The sequence below is a fragment of the Callorhinus ursinus genome, unplaced genomic scaffold (genome assembly GCF_003265705.2).
Source record: "Callorhinus ursinus isolate GAN/ISIS: 27379988/994484 unplaced genomic scaffold, GSC_fseal_2.0 scaffold7, whole genome shotgun sequence".
Taxonomy (NCBI): Eukaryota; Metazoa; Chordata; class Mammalia; order Carnivora; family Otariidae; genus Callorhinus; species Callorhinus ursinus.
In genome coordinates this window covers 71,948,138-71,965,945 of record NW_027397069.1, presented here as the reverse complement: position 1 = coordinate 71,965,945, position 17,808 = coordinate 71,948,138, and the positions used below count along the sequence as shown (strand labels likewise).

The 17,808-nt window shown below is 39.8% G+C and overlaps 1 protein-coding gene across 1 annotated transcript in view; it reads right to left on the bottom strand.

The window, feature by feature from the left end:
* MIPEP (mitochondrial intermediate peptidase) overlaps nucleotides 1-17,808 on the bottom strand; it is a 174,948-nt gene that overhangs the window by 67,555 nt on the left and 89,585 nt on the right. The window contains exons 15-16 of the mRNA XM_025875187.2: nucleotides 10,265-10,339; nucleotides 7,145-7,264 (exon numbers count right to left, since the gene is read on the bottom strand). Coding sequence (XP_025730972.1) covers nucleotides 7,145-7,264; nucleotides 10,265-10,339 — 195 coding nt within the window. The remainder of the gene's footprint in view (nucleotides 1-7,144; nucleotides 7,265-10,264; nucleotides 10,340-17,808) is intronic.

The following is a 17,808-nucleotide window of genomic DNA, read 5'->3' as shown; positions in this document are numbered from 1 at the left end:
GTCATTAATATAAAAACAAAACATTATGCTCTGAATAGAATAAAAGTGGTAACAGTAGAAGACTAGCCTGTTGGTACATGCTGTAAAATTGCCCTCTACAACTGAGCAAGAGCTTTTTGGGTCCCTAGCAAACTACTGTTAGAATAGCAAGAAAATTACAAATTAAATCTGTCCATATATTATACAGAGTACTTAGCTCTCTCATAAATATTAACAAATTGCTGACATAATAAGGCTATTTATTCACTTGAAAAATAAGCACCCATTATTTATTGCAGAATTATTAATGGAGCTTCCCCTGTCAAATAGTTGCATAAGTGCAGAGTTTGCGAAAATATGACCTACATGGGGCTAATGCCTAGAAATGAACCAGGAAGACTTTCATGGTCAGCAAGCTTGGGAACACAGCATGAGAGACTCATAATATTCATTAGCTCATTGCAGATGCTGAGAAGCCCTGCAGCAGAGAAGCCCATTTAACATTATTTAAACGAGTACTTCTCAAACATAACTGATGGGATGCTTTATTCCCAAGAAGGGCTATTAATGCACTTAAGGAGACGTTAATATAGACACATATATAATCACCATCTAAAAGTTTAGACCACTTTACATACATATAATTTGTGCAGTCTCTACCAACATTATGAATACTCTGTAGGTTGTTGTTTAAATTATTTTCTCCTTTTCTCATGGTTTCATTTGAGGGAATAAAAGGATTCATTTGAGAGAAACAGTTCCTGGAGATAAGTTTATAGGAAAACTGTCACTTTCAGCCCCCAAGGCGGGATGCTCTGAAGTCCCCCTCCCTGGTCAATACTCACGATAAACCCGCAGTCACTCTCCATTACCTCCACGTCCACGCCCAGCCTACCACCTCGCCTTATGGATTCTGTCTTCTACACTGTTCTCCTACCCACTTCAATCTTATCTTCTCCATAGCCACTTACCCCAAGCCACCAACTCTACCCTGGCGCCTGAGTAACTTCCCAACTGGTCTCCCTAAGTCCGTTCTTTACCACATATGTTGCAGCCAAAATAACCTCTTAAGACTTAGAAATATTTTCTACATACTCATTTCCTACTACATACTACTAAGATAGGGAGAATGATGAAACTCTCAGTGTTATATCCACTACTGAGTTTAAGATATAAGATAACTTCTAAGACTTCTATGATCCCATCCGTTGTTCCAGAAGCACACACCATCTGAATTTTGTGCTTACTATTCCTTCGCTTTTCTTTATAGTTTTACTGCTTATGTATTTACCTATGATAATGAACTTAGTTTTGCATGATTTTGAACGTTATTATAAACGTACACAGTTTAATTCTTCTGAAACACTTTTTTTTTTTTACTTGACATCATGCCTGTTAAATTCAATTGTGCCCATCTCCCGCAATTTCCACTGAATAGTATTCCAGTCAATGAATATGACACAAAGTATTTACCCATTTTCCATTGACAGTCACTTGGGTTCTTTCCAGAATCCCACTTCTTTCTTTTTTTCTGTGTACAAACAGTGCTGTTATAAACCTTCTTATTCTTAACAAGACAACACTTTCTCAGGTTGGATATATGAGTTGTGTTGCTGGGTCATAGGGAATGTCCATCTTCAGCTTTAACGATAATGCCCAACCATTTTCCAAAGCGGCCACACCAAATGTGCACTCCTATCCACAAAGGTAAGAGCACCTGTGACTCCACACCCTTGTCGACAGTGGTACTGTCAACTGTCATATTTTCTTGCCAAACTGGTGAGACTAGGATGCTATCCTAATATGGTTTGAATTAGCAGTCACTGATGAATATGGAGGTCGTTTTATATGGCTCACTGCACATCTATGCCTTTTGCCCATTCAAAGCACTTCAAAAATACTCCTTACGTGGGTTTTTTTTTTTTTACCATAATAAAAGTAAATTAACTAACTAAAGAAAAATATCCCAGTTATAGGTGCTGAAAATATCTACTTCCAGTCTGTAGCTTTCCTTTCACTATTTTTTACATTTCTTTTGATAAACAGAAGATTCGAATTTCCATACAGTTGAATTTATCAGTCTTGCCTTATGGTTAATGCCTTTTATACTGTAAATAAGATATAAAATAGTCTGAGTAAGTAAAAAAGGAGCAATCAGAAGGACATTCTTTTGTATTATCTTCTAAAAATTTAAAGCTTTACCCCTCACATTTGGGTCTTCAACCCACTTTATATTTGTGTGCAGAATGAGACCAAGATACAAGTTTCATCTTATCCATATGGATGATCAATCCTTACAGCACCATTTTTAAAAAAGACTAGTCTCTTCTTGGCCCACAGATCTACACGGCCACCAGCTTAGGCTCAGGAGTCCATACATGCGTTGAAGCCACATTTGGGCTCCTGGCTCTGTTCCACTGTTCTATTTGTCTGTCCCACACCAGTGTTCCATGGTCTCAGCTCCTACTGCTTTATTTGGACACTAATCCCAAGTGGGCAAGTCTACCAACTTGCTGCTATTCTTCAAAATTGCCCTCGCTATTCTTGGGCCATTGCTCTTCCATATAAAACTATACAGGGTCAAACAAACAAACCAATAGAATTACACTAAATTAACTGGAGAATAATACATTAATTGGAGAAAAAAATTATTATCTTTTTGGTATTACATCTTATCTATAAATATGGTTCAATTCCTCACTTATTCAGGATTTTAAAAATAAAGATAATACACTTTTTATTTTAGATTTTTTTCCAAGTTTTTATTTAAATTCCAGTTAGTTAACATACAGTGTAATATTAGCTTCAGGTGTACAATATGGTGATTCAACACTTACATACAATACCCCGTGCTCATCACAGCAAATGCACTCCTTACTCCCCACCATCTATTTAACCCATTCCCCCCACCCACCTCCCCTCCAATAATCTTCAGTTTGTTCTGTATAGTTAAGAGTCTGTTTCCTGGTTCGCCTCCTTTTTTCTCCCACCATGTTCATCTGTTTTGTGTTTTAAACATATGATACACACACACACACACACATACACACACACACACACATTTTGTTTCTTGAGATCATATGGTATTTGTCTTTCTCTGACTTATTTCACTTAGCATTATACCCTCTAGCTCCATCCACGTCGTTGCAGATGGCAAGATTTCATTCTTCTTGATGGCTGAGTAATATTCCATTGTGTGTATATACCACAGCTTCTTTATCCATTCATCAATTGACAGACATTCACCTCTTTCCTGCTATGAACATCGGGGTGCATGCATCCCTTCAAATCAGTACTTTTGTATCTTTTGGGTAAATACCTAGTAGTGCAATTGCTGGATCACAGAGTAGTTCTATATTTAACTTTTTGAGGAACCTCCATACTGTTTTCCACAGTGGCTGTACCAGTCTGCATTCCCACCAACAGCGTAAAAAGGTTCCCCTTTCTCCACATCCTTGGAACACCTGTTGTTTCCTGCGTTTTTCATTTTAGCCATTCTGACTAAGTGGGTTACCAACTCACAGGTGATATCTCATTGTAATTTTAATTTGTATTTCCCTGATGAGTGATGTTGTGAATCTTTTTGTGTGTCTGTCATCTGGATGTCTTCCTCAGAAAAGGAAGCCTATCTATTCATGTCTTCTGACCAGTTTTTTTTTTAGAAAGATTTTAATTTATTTATTATTTGACAGAGAGAGAGACAGAGAGAGAGGGAACACAAGCAGGGGCAGTGGAAGAGGGAGAAGCAGGCCTCCCGCCGAGCAGGGAGCCCGATGCAGGGCCCGATCCTAGGACCCCAGGATCATGACCCGAGCCGAAGGCAGCCGCTTAACCAACTGAGCCACTCAGGTGCCCGTTTTTTTAACTGGATTATTTGGTTTTTGGGTGTTCAACACTGTAAGTTCTTTATATATTTTGGATACTAACCTTTTATCAGATATATCATTTGTAAATATCATCTTCTTCCATTCCATGGAAGTTGCCTTTTATTTGTTGTTTCCTTCACTGTGCAGAAGCCTTTTATTTTGACTAAGTCCCAATAGCTTATTTTTACTTTTGTTTCCCTTGCCTCAGGAGACATGCCTAGTTAGAAGTTGCAATGGCCAAGGTCAAAGAGGTTACTGCATGTGTTCTCCTCTAGGATTTTGACGGTTTCCTGTCTCACATTTAGGTCTTTCATCCATTTTGAATTTATTTTTGTATATGGTGTAAGAAAGTGGTCCAGTTTCACTCTTCTGCATGTGGCTGTCCGGTTTTCCCAACAACATTTGTTGAAGAGACTGTCTTCTTCCCACTGAATATTCTTTCATGATTTGTTGAAGATTAGTTGACCACAGAGTTGTGGATTCATTTCTGGGTTTTCTATTCTGTTCCATTGATCTATGTGTCTGTTTTTGTGCCAGTGCCATACTGTCTTTGTGACTACACCTTTGTAATATAACTTGAAGTCCGGAATTGTGATGCCTCCAGCTTTGTGTTCTTTTTCAGGATTGTTTTGCTATTTGGGGTCTTTTGTGGCTCCATACAAATTTTAGGATGGTTTTTTTAGCTCTGAAAAATGCTGGTGGTATTTTGATAGGGATTGCATTAAATCCGTAGATTGCTTTGGGTAGTATAGACATCTTAATAATTATTTGTTCTTATTTTAGATTTTTTTAATAGGTACCTCATAGTTTTTATTTCCACAATGGTATCTTTAAAATTGCTTTTCAGTTTGTTGATGATAAACAGAGATGGAATATTAATTTTTACATATTCTTCATCCAGAAAAGTTGCTAACTTCTCATTAATTTCACTAATTTACCTATACATACTTTGGATTTTCTCAGCAAACAATAAATCATCTGCAAATAATGACAGTTTTGTTACTTCCTTTCTAATGCTTATATTTTTTCTTTTCCTTGTCTTATTGCCCTGATGAATGTTGCACTGAAGAATTCCAATGAGCATCCTCGACTTATTCTTTATGGAAATGTTTGTTATAAGCTTAATGATGAACTGAATGAGGAAATGCAGAAGTTTCTAAGCAGGAAGAATAAAATATTTATACAAACCTAAACAAGCCCTTTTTCTTCAAAAAAAAAAAAAAAAAGACAAGCCTTAAAAGAATCTTTCTTCTCTAAATGTAGCTATGCTTCTTCTAAAGACCACTCAAAACAATGTACTCAAAGGGCTATGGCTACTGACAATAAATAAGGGAAACAATCCCAGTGAAGAGAGAAATCTTTATATTTTATCAAAAAGAAGTAGGACCAGGATAGTGGGCTTACTAACATCATCCTTCTTTTTAAATTAAAAATAATTTACTGATAGTTGATTCAGAATTTGGTTCCCACTATTATCTCATCTTTGTATATTTACTTATTGCACAAAAGAATCCTGGATGTTAGGGAAGTTTGAGTTCTAGTCTAAGGAGAGGTAGAGCTACATCACTATATAACCTAAGAAAAAGAAAGGCAGGGTGGGGGGGCAAGCAGCTTGGCCAAGCTCAAGTTCTGCCACGTAGGAAGGCTTCTCAGCTCCTCCTAATTTTGGCCTTCCTATGACTTTACCACTTTCTGGGCATGTTATGACTACACAGAGTTTAAGTAACATCCCATTTTAAAACTAAGCAAAGAAGACTATAAACTGAGCACAAAAACACACAGGCACAACAGCACATGAATCAGGCAGTGTTCTGTAAACTGGAAAAAGCTATTAAACCTAGGTAATTGTTATTATGATTTATTCCACTGAAGAATAGTTAGCTTATTCTTATTACCACAAATTTTCACTAATATAATCCAGAGTTCAATAATACATGGCATTAGAACAATAAATTACACAGAGGGTCAAAAATAGGTATGTAGTATGACTAGCATTATCTATCTGAAGCAGGTGATCAAGCTTCTAAGATAACCAAAGCTATTGATAAGAAGTATTACGAAGATAAAATACACTGTTACTTTACTTGTCTGGTCAATTTGAACTGTTCCCATGTACATCTGAGTATCAGGACCTGAAGAACCACTGGACAATCAGCACTTACTGATGAGCCTCTTAGCGCGTATCTGGGTACCCAATACCGTAACAGCATTTATTCGGTGTTTTATAGTTAACAAAGCACTTTCAAATTCGTTCTCTATCAAACTGGCTAAGCCAGAAGAATACAAACCAGGCCCTACCAGCAGCCAAGACACCACTTCGTCAGGGCTGCCTCCCTGAGAACAAAACGAATCCCCAAAAAGACAGACCCGAGAAATGGAAAGAAAGAAAAACGTTTTGAACGATATTGTGTAAGAACTAACTAGATCCAACTTACCTGATATATCCTTGCACCTTTCAGTTATGAGACTCAATAAATTCCCTTTTCAGTTTAAGCAATAAGAGTTGGGTTTCTACCAGCTGCAACTGAAGAGTCCCAAGTAACATTAAGTGTCGGTCGCATTGCTAACTGCACCAGCCAACACTTGCTCGGCCACACCCAGCTTCCTTACAGGAGCCTTGGAGCAATGAACGGCATGATTTCATGAACCCCAACATAACCTAAATGGTCTTAGAGAAGACATGTAATGCATATGAGCCTCAATATGAGCCCCAAATATGGGGATATTATCTAACTTGTTGGAGAGTGAAATTAGAGGTTCTCTTGCAAAGCAGCTAGATGGAATCTGGCGCCTATCACTCAGTAAGTGGTAATAATACTCCTGCTTTCCATGCTGAGTGGCCATACTAAATGAAATAGATTATGCAAAACTTATATATAATATAATACATATTATATATCCCTGATACAAATAAGGTACTCAATAAATGTCAATTTCCCTTGCAATGGAAATGGTTAGGGGCTGATAATCACATTCATCTTATATCGCTGACCATCTTTCTCACTACAGGCAAATAACAAAAAAGAATACAGACTAACTCCAGTGACCTTTTTCACCCCCACCTTCCCAGGAATCCAGAAACACACTGCTAACAGGAAGAAAATAAGGACATGTGAATGGATGGTTGGAGATACTAAATGGGCCAGGCAATTTCTAGCATTTGCCCGTAGGAAACCTTGACCTATGTGTAGGGGTTTCGAATTCTGCAAAGAGGAAGGTGACCATGACCTACTCACTCTGACGGAGACACTAGCTGGATCATTCAATGGCACACAACAGGATCAAAATGCAAGACTCACAGTATTTGGAACGTATGGCAAGCCATAAAATTTCTCCTGTGTTTCCCTGAGAATGTCTGTAGTTGATGTCCGCAGGGGGTGCTTCCCATGGTAGATCTGATCCAGAGTGGCATAAAAGACCTAGATAGATGAAAATGTCCACTTAGTTTTGGCAGTCCATCATTCCATCTAAGACGTAGTGGGCCAAAGGTGTTATATAAGTGTACCAGAATCATAATTACACATACCAGCTGAAAACATCCTCAAATTTAAGTGTATATGGCTTGAGACATATTTTGTACCACATTGAAGACCACGCTGATGATGAAAAGGAAAGCTCTCAACCTTTTCATGATGAAGGATATTAAAAAATTTTTGAACCTTATCTATAAGGCACTCTTTATGTACAATGGAGTAAATTAAATTTGTGACCACAAAACTGGAATTTGGCCCATAGATATCTATAGATATATGTAAAATATATAGTTGGAAATAATTGTTAGTTATTATAACTTGTGACCCTCTAGATCTAGTAAATCCCATCTGGTTTCTTCCTAGAATCCTGCTGTATCTTAAATGGGAGCAATGCAATGGTCCGAATCCCAGTTTTGTGAGGAGAAGGGACAGAACATGAAATTGATGGAGGAAGGTGAAGAAAAGGAATAGCAATCTGTCGTCTGGCAAGTACAGATGTTACAAAGAATTCTGGTGCAGCTGTTGCCCAGTCTGGGGCCAGAGCCAGGGCCAAGCCAGCCCCTACCCCCGGTGTCAGGAGATACCAGGGAAGCAGCTGCCATGCACGGGCAGCTCTGCCTTATGGAGGTGACTGGGAGAGAGGATCACTCACCTCTGAGGAGAGGATACAAGCCATTGAAACATGACAGGAGAATAAAGCGTTAGTTTGAACATGAAATCTGCTGCTTACAAAGTTCTGAAAACTAAATTTTACAGAGCAAATCTGAAGTAAAGATAAAGGGCTTTTTCACTGGAACATTTGGCTTGAGTATTAGCATTATTTGGAGTTCACCTGAAGCAAGGAAGTAGAAAACCTGTTTTATTTTAAAAGAAAAATCCTGACATGCAATTATGTTTCTGATATGTATCTTTCTAATTTGAAAATGGAATTTGTAGAGAATGTGCAGCTGTTGACTTAAAAGAACTGAGGATTAGTTTGGATAAAAGAAAAAATTTAAATGACCTCTAGCTTTTGGCTTCATCTAGATATAGAATTATGGTTCTAAATTATAAGTCAAGTTTAAACCTTCCCTAGAAAAATACAGACATTTCCTAAATATAAATATTGCCTTACTCTAACTGGTAATCTAAACATATAGCTAAATACAGCTCTTTCAATTCTAAATTCTATAATGAGTAACAATGTATAAAGTAATCAGAGGAGCCAAAATTACTCATCTGCATCTTGTCTATATTCTAAGAGAATAAGTTATTAGGAACAAACTTAAATTCTAACTTCCACTAAGGTGTTTTGTTTTCTGTTTTTTGTTTGCCAATCTATAAACAAGTCAGAATTCAAAAGTTTCATTCCTATAGTTATGCCTTCCACAAATGAAAAGCATAAACATGGAATGACTTTTTTTAAAGATAAAAACAGAGCGAAATGAATGAAATGTGCATGTGTTTTTATGCTTATTTGCTGATAAACCAAACAATTCTAAAGTGATGAGCCTATATGCCCACCCAGGGAGTCACGCTCACCTGGGACCAACAGCCTTAGAGCCACAGAATAACAGGAGCCTATTTCTAAAACAATGCACAAGAGAAAAAAAAATTTGCGATTTTAAGAACACTGTGTATACCCCCTTAGAAACCTGGAACAATTCCTTTCCTTTCCCTCCTTATTTGTGGGCACTGTACAAGGGGACTATTGTGGGATAGGAAAGCTGGCATGGGGAGCTCTTCTGGCAAGAATTCACCTCCCTCTCCTCTCTCTTCCCCTCTGTCTCTCAGGGGGTTATTCTTCTGGAGGGTGGAAGGAAGGAAAGGTCGGTTTTCCATTTTAAAAGAAAATCTTTGGAACAAATATTTAAAAAGAAAGTCACAACCCAGGCTTTTAAAAGGTAGGACTTCTGGAGCACCTGGGTGGCTCAGCCACTAAGTGTCTGCCTTTGGCTCAGGTCATGATCCCAGGGTGCTGGGATCGAGCCCCACATTGGGCTCCCTGCTCGGCGGGGAGTCTGTTTCTCCCTCTCCCACTCCCCCTGCTTATGTTCCTGCTCTCGCTAACTCGCTCTCTGTCAAATAAATAAATAAAATCTTAAAAAAAAAAAAAAAAGTAGGACTTCCACTGCAGGTACGGGCAAATCAAAAGACTTTTGCTGAGTAATGCTAATTTTTTCAAATAATTCAGAGGTCTTTTTAAAATTATATTGATATGCACAGTCATTAATATAAATCAAATATAAATCCACAGTTTTCTCTATAGTGTACATTTTCTTCAAATATATATTTTGAGGTACAACATAAACAGAGTTCATAAGGGCTGAATTTTACAAAACCATAGAGCAATTAAATGGTGCCCACACTTTTAAATAGGTAGCTGGATCATTATGAAATGAATATTGCCTGAGATGAAAGCCAGTGTTTAGGCTGTGTTTATAGAATTCTCAAGACCTGATGAAGAGTAAGAATTCCATAAACAATCTCAGTAATTACATGTAACCGAAACATCTGGTATATCATGTAGACCTGACATCCAGATGGTTCATAAGATTTTTCTAGTCTGTATCTGGAAACCTAGAAAACTGGCTTTGAATATTATCTAAAACTAACAGTTGTTACTGTTTAAACTTCACGTCAAAACTACAAAATTTTAAAAAGATACAAAGTGACATAAAATATAACACAGTTGCTGAAATGTATGATTTAGAAGAAGTCATGTGCCTTTCCCAAGCTTTGATTTTCCCGACTGAAAATGGGAAATAACCTTATTTAACATCCACTTCACAAGGATAGTATGAGGACTGAACAAGTCAGTTTGGGTCAAGTTCTTTGAACTCAGATGAAAGATGTCTTAGAAGCATGATTATTATAATAAATGTGCAGCACTGGCAAGAATTTAAAGTTATATATTTATTTTGAATAATTACTATGAAAAACTTCAGAACAAAGGCACATACATACCTGAAGTTGCATATCAGCTGCAGCACACACCTTTTTCGATTCACAAAGCCGAGACACCATATTTTTGGGCAGCGACTTGAAAAACAAAAGAACATATATTTGATTAAGTTATTTAATGAGTTGCTGCACTGTGTGCTTATGGGGTAGGAATGGGGTAGGAAAGGGTAGGAAAGTTAAAAAACGACATGGGGTAGGAAAGTTAAAAAACGACAACAAACGAAAAAATTAATAACTGAATTTAGTCATGGTGACTGTTAAATTAGGGTTTGTACATGAAAAATACAACACTACAGGGAACTAAGATAGTGGCGTTGATCTTTAAAAATCTGTTTAAAACCTTAGTAAAAGTGATTGCTTTTTCTGTTCCTTTGTTACCAGTGAAAGCCTGTTCAAGTGCTCTGCTGAATGTTAAGTGCATCTAATAACGGATGATAGGAATAAAGGAGTCAAGTGTAGAGAAATAGATGATAATCCATGGTGTCAGCCAGTATTAAAGCTGAACTGATATCCTAACAAATAACCACGATAATGAATTGCACATTCTTTTATTTTCCAACCTGAAAGAACTGCAGAGCTTGGAAACTCAGTATAATGACCCTATCTGATTTAAGGCTTCCTCCCTGAAACTAATTAGGCCTAATCACATAACATCACATATTCGCTTAGAAATACACTAATAATGTAGTCAAGGAAGTCCTTCAGTCAACTTACTCTACGTTAATATCATTAATATTGTTTACTGAATACAGCTACCATTTTATACAACCCTACATATAATCTAAATGAAGCTAAAAGCCCTTCTACAGAGAAATCCATTATAAAAGACACCTGGGGCAGGTTCCTAGCACTACCTTTGTGTAAATTAACCACCCATGAATGACCACTGTGAGCTGTCTGCCGGAAGGGGGCCTGGGCACAGCCATATTTACACGTATCCCCTCAGAGTGCCCAGATTACAGCAGACACTCCATAAGTATTTCCAGAAGGAATGAAGAACACCAGAATGATCATTTAAGAAGGGCTTCAGTGAAAGACTACAGCAGTACGTGATGAAGGCTCAGACGACAAAGCCTGTTCTCTCTTCTTCCCGTTCGGCTATAAGAAAGGCATACCAGGCAACAAAGGAAATGTTAAGACATGGACTGAAGGAGGTTGCATAGTATAGAGTCTGACGCAGGTGAAAGGTCTGGGGTTTTCTCACACCAGGGGCAGCCATCTTGTATAAAACAAAAATTTCCTCAGACAGAATTTTAAAAAGTCAAGATTTAATTAAGTCATATATGCCAAAAGCCTCTAACAGAACGTTCAATTTCCTTAAACCTCACTTTACATTATATCTTCAGCTGATAGGACTTGTGCTATACTTGGATTTTTCATGCCTCACGAAGCTTTAATAGTTTTGTTTTCATTTAAAAAAAAAAAGTATGTGGAAGGATGGCATTTTCTCATTTTTCCAACAATGAAAAGTACTGTGGACGAGCACTGTATTAGGTCTCAGGGACAGAAAATGGCAAACAGACAGGATCCTGGCCCCATGAGCTCCATAGGCTGACATTACTCATACAAGCACAATTTTAACAAGAGTTAACAACTATCATGAATACTAAGACAGAAATACAGTGCAGGTCGGTAGGAGAGCCATGACCTAGAAAGGCTTAACTGAGGAACTAACGTAGATGTGGAATTTGCAAAATGAACAGGCATTAAGGAGAAAGGGATGGGCTGCAGGGAGAAAGAAACATCCCAGGCAGAAGAAACCCCGTGTGTGAAGGGCAGAAGAGGGTCCTTGGTAGGTGGTGAGGGAGCCACGGGCAGGAAAGCAGGGCTCCAGCAGGCTGGAGAGGCAGGTAGGAACCAAGCAGGGACACTGGTCTCCACTCTCAGACTCTGCATCGTGGTAAGCCACTGGGGAGTTTTAAGCAAAGAAGTCACAAGTTTAGATCTGTATTTTTAAAAGATTCTTTTGGCTGCAGTGTAGACCTGGAGAGGAGGAAGACCGAAGTGGGTTAGGAAAAAAACCAACAGGCTATAGTGTACCAGTGACGCACGCCAGTAACACAAGCAGCTGCCAGAGTGTCAGGGGCAGGGGCGCCATGGGAGAGGGCTGGAGCCGAGTGGGAGGTGAGACCCAGAACACAGCACTGTTTCCAGGAGCGTGCCAGAAAGGTGCGGAGTGTAAGGGCAGTACTGCAGAGGCAAAGGGGAGAGGGAGAAGTCCTGTTTGAGGCTGGAAAATGCACAAGCAAGCTTAAGAAATGCTGATGGCAATGAACCCTACAGGGACACAGACTGGAGATGTAGACAGGAGAAGAGACAATGAGACGAGAGCGCAAGGTTCCTGAACAGGCAGGAGGAGAAGCGGCACAGACCACCGGCGAGAGGAGGCTCAGGTGTTGGGCTCCCATGGATGGGCAGTCAGACAGGAAGCTGTGGGAGGAGCTGGACTTCCAGGCTTAAGAAGGTTAGAGAAAGTTGTGGAGCGTGATCCACTGAGAAGTGCAGAATCATCAGCCCTGGGAGAACCCTGGGATCCCAGTCTGGCATGGGGTATGGGCAGAACTGAGGATCAGGCAGATGGGGGAACAGAAGGTGAATGAGGAAGAACATCAAGTCAGCAGTGGGTGATGGAAAGGGTAGGAAGGTGCCCCGGCTTAGCAGGGAAACAAGCAGCCCCAGGGCCCGCAGCAGTGGTCAGGCATCTTTGAAAGGTTTACTACTTCTGCTCTGTAGACAATGATACGGAAATGCCAAGTAATGGATCTAAGAGCTAAACCCAACATAACCCCTACTAACTGCAAGGCTGATACCTCAGAGATTCAAACCCACACAGAAATGGCAAACGTTAAAGGGACAAATTTAATTCTTTCCTTGTCGGGTTTCCAATAAAACAAAAGATGTAAAGAAAGAGATCATGCAAGAACAGGGACAGCTAAGAACACTTCATCAATGATTATGTAATAAAAGGAAATACATCCTATAGTTACAGAAAATGTTACTGCTGGGAGAAATGAGTACCATTGCTGGTGAAGGTGACATGGGACCTCTGTGTTATTTTTTGCCACTTCCCATGAATCTGTAATTATTTCAAAATAAAAGGATAAGTACAAAAAAAACCCATCAAAAATTACATATTCAAGGCCTACTATACATACTGTAGTAAATTCAAGGAACGTTTACCAAAAATATACAGAAACATATACAAGGTGAGTACACTCCTAGTAGACTAGTTCAAAGGAAAGAGTCATTAGTCTATCAAAATACAAATTAAATAATATATTTATATCATGTGAGGTGTAAATAGGTAAAGAGATTTTTTTTTTAAGAGAAGTTGGGAGGGGAAAGGATCAAGAGCACAGGTTGAATCTTTTTTTTAATAATTTTTTTAAAGATTTTATTTATTTATTTGAGAGAGAGAGAGAATGAGAGATAGAAAGCACGAGAGGCAAGAGGGTCAGAGGGAGAAGCAGATTCCCTGCTGAGCAGGAAGCCTGATGTGGGACTCGATCCCGGGACTCCAGGATCATGACCTGAGCCGAAGGCAGTCGCTTAACCGAGCCACCCAGGCACCCCCTTTTTAAATAATTTTTTTAAAGATTTATTTATATGTCAGAGAGAGAGAAAGAAAGAGCACAAGGAAGGAGAGAGGCAGAGGGAGAAGCAGGCTCCCTGCTGAGCGGGGAGCTCGGTGCAGGACTCCCCTGAGCTGAACGCAGACACTTACCTGACTGAGCCACCCAGGCATCCCGGTAAAGAGATTTTTTTAAAAAATCTAGTTTGGGAGATTAAGGAGTGTAGTTGTGATGAGCACCAGATGTTGTATGGAAGTGCTGAATCACTATATTGTACACCTGAAACTAATATTACACCGTATGTTAATGAACTGGAATTTGAATAAAAACTTAAAAAACAAAAACAAAAAAAAAATCTAGTTTGGCTCTTAGTCAATTGAAATTAATAAATGCATGTCAGGGGAGGAAAAGATGGTGGAGGAGTAGGGGACCCTATTCCAACCAGTCCCCAGAATTGAGTTGGATATCTACCAGACCACTCTGAACACCCATGAAATCAGCCTGAGATGTAAGAAGATATATCTGGATCTCTACAAACAGAATATCGCAGGCAGTTGGTTTTGAGGTATGAAGCAGGGAGCCCTGATTCTGTGGGCAGATATCAGAAGATAAACAGAAGGGGGAGGGAGCCTTCGGGATCCTGCACCAACGTTGTGTGAAATCCTCCCACACTGGGGACTGGGCACAGACTTACAGACCGATAGCAGTGGGGAAAGGACATTAGGGCAGCCCCCTGGAATGAAATCTGGAGCGGCAGGGCCATGTGTGCGAACTGGGGGGGCTGGCCATATTAGAAGCAAAACAGGCAGAGATGTACCCCAACCTGGAGACAAGGACTGGGAGTGCTGCTGAGGAGTGCACAACCCAAGACACTGTAGTTTTTAGCAGCACAGACAGAAACGGAGATAGTGTGGCCTGGAGAACTCACTGAAGAACAGACTGCGATCTCTCTGTTATGAGGCAGAGGGTTGGAAACAGTCTCTTCTGCTCTCACTCTCAGAAGAGAAGCGGAAAGCCACCAGAGAAAGCCGCCAGAGAACAAAAGGCCCCCAAAACTGGTTTTCACTGAGCCCAATCCCCCCTGCCACAGTGGGCAGGGCAACTCTGCCCAAACAGGGTTGCCTGAGTAACAGTGTGGCAGGTCCCTCCCCCAGAAGACAGGCTGGGAGAACAAGAGGCTGACAACCCTAAGGTCTTTTTAAAACAGGTGCATCTTGCTTGGGTTGTTGTCAATAATTTGGACCCTGTACACTCCCTCAACCACCCCTCAACAGAATGACTAGGAGGAGGAACCACCAATAGGAAAGACTCAGAGACTGTGACTTCTACCACAGATTTACAAATGGATACAGATATAACCAAAACGTCAGAAATGGAATTCAGGGTAGCAGTCGTGAAGACGATAGCTAGAACAGAGAAATCGAATAATGGCAATATAGAGTCTCTAAGGGCAGAAATGAAAGCTGAACTGGCAGAACTTAAAAATACTATTAATGAGATCCAATTTAATTTAGGTAATCTAACAACTAGAGTAAGTGAGGCAGAAGAATGAATTAGTGATCTAGAAGACCAATTGATAGAAAAGAAGGAAAAACAGGCAACCAGGGAGAAACAGCTCAAAATGCATGAAAACAGAATCAGAGAAATAAGTGACACCATGAAACATTCCAATGCCAGAATTATTGGGATCCCTGAGGGGGTGGAGAGAGAGAGAAATGACTAGAGGATATATTTCAGCAAATCGTAGCTGAGAACTTCCCTAATCTGGGGAATGAAACATTCACATCCTAGAGGCAGAGAGGACTCCTCCCAAGATCAAGGAAAACAGGCCAATGCCCCAGCATATTAACAGTAAAACTCGCAAATCTTAGAACCAAGGAAATCATCTTAAGGGCAGTTAGGGGGAAAAGATTCCTTACACACAGAGGGAGGAATATCAGAATAACGTCAGACCTATCCACAGAGACCTGGCAAGCCAGAAAGGCCTGGCAAGACATATTCAGGGTACTAAATGAGAAGAACATGAAGCCAAGAACACTTTATCCGGCAAGGCTGTCATTTAGAATGGATGAAGAGATGCAGAGCTTCCAAGACAAGCAGAAACTAAAAGAATATGTGACCACTAAGCCAGCCCTGCAAGAAATATTAAGGGGGTTCTATAAAAGGAGAAAGACCCCAAAAGTGATACAGAACAGAAATTTACAGAGACAATCTATAAAAGCAAGGACTTCACAGGCAATATGATGAAAATAAGTTCATATCTTTCAATAATCACTCTCAATGTGAAGAGCCTGAATACTCCCATAAAATGGCACAGGTTTGCAGATTGGATAAAAAGGACCCATCCATATGCTGTCTACAAGAGACTAATTTTGAACCTAAAGATACATTCAGACTGAAAGTGAAGGGATGGGGATCCATCTTCCATGCCAACGGACCTCAAAAGAAAGATGGGGTAGCAATTCTTATATCAGACAAATTAGATTTTAAGCTAAAGACTGTAGCTAGAGACACAGAAGGACACCATATCATTCTTAAAGGGTCTATCCAACGAGAAGATCTAACAATTGTAAATATCTACACCCCCTACATGGGAGCAGCCATCTACATGAGCCAACTGTCAACCAAAATAAAGAGTCGTATTGATAATAATACGTTAATTGTAGGAGACCTCAATACTCCACTCTCAGCAATGGACAGATCATCTAAGCAGAAAATCAACAAAGAAACAAGAGCTTTGAATGACACACTGAACCAGATGGACCTCATAGATATAAAAAGAACATTCCACCCTAAAACAACAGAATACTCATTCTTCTGGAGCACCCACAGAACTTTCTCCAGAATAGACCACATACTGGGTCACAAATAAGGTCTCAACTGATTCCAAAAGACTAAGATTATTCCCTGTATATTCTCAGACCATAATGCTTTAAAACTGGAACTCAATCACAAGAAAAATTTGGAAGAAATTCAAATACTTGGAAGCTAAAGACCACTCTGCTCAAGAATGTTTGGGTCAACCAGGAAATCAAAGAAGAATTTAAAACAATTCATGGAAACCAATGAGAATGAAAACACATCAGTCCAAAACCTATGGGATACTACAAAGGCGGTCCTAAGGGGGAAATACATAGCCACCCAAGCCTCACTAAAAAAAAAAAAAAAAAAAAAACAGAAAAATCCCAAATTCACCAACTTTACAACTTAAAGAACTAGAGAAAAAGCAACAAACAATGCTTAAGCCATGCATTAGAAGAGAAATAATTAAGATTAGAGCAGAGATCAATGAATTAGAAACCAGAAACGCACTAGATAAGATCAACGAAACTAGAAGCTGGTTTCTTGAAAGAATTAGTAAGATCGATAAACCACTGGCCAGACTTATCCAAAACAAAAGAGAAAGGACCCAAATTAATAAAATTATGAATGAAAGGGAAGAGATTATGACTAACACCAAGGAAATAGAAATGATTATTAGAAATTGTTATCAACACGGGGTGGAGCAAGATGGCGTGGAGGAATAGGAGACCTGGATTTTGTCTGGTCCCAGGAATTCAGCTGGATAGGGATCAAACCATCCTGAACTCCTACGAACTCAACATGAGATCGAAGAAAAGAATAGCAGCAACTATGAACAGAAAAGCGACCACTTTCTGGAAGGCAGGATGTGCAGAGAAGTGAATCCGAGGCGATATTCGGGAGGATAGACGGTGGGGCAGGGGGCCTCCGTCAGCCGGTACCAGCAAGTGATAGAGCAGCGGAGCACAAAATCGGAACTTTTAGAAGTCGGCTCTGCTGAGGGACGTCGCTCCAGTGGCTAAGCTGGGGGTGGAACCCTCATGGGACAGTGTGGTCTCAGGACCCTCGGGGTCACAGAAAGACCGGGGGTGCCTGAGTGCAGCAGAGCTCCCAAGTACCAGAGCGGGGAAGCCGGCTGCAGAGATGGAGCCGAGGCACGGGCTCTCAGCTCGG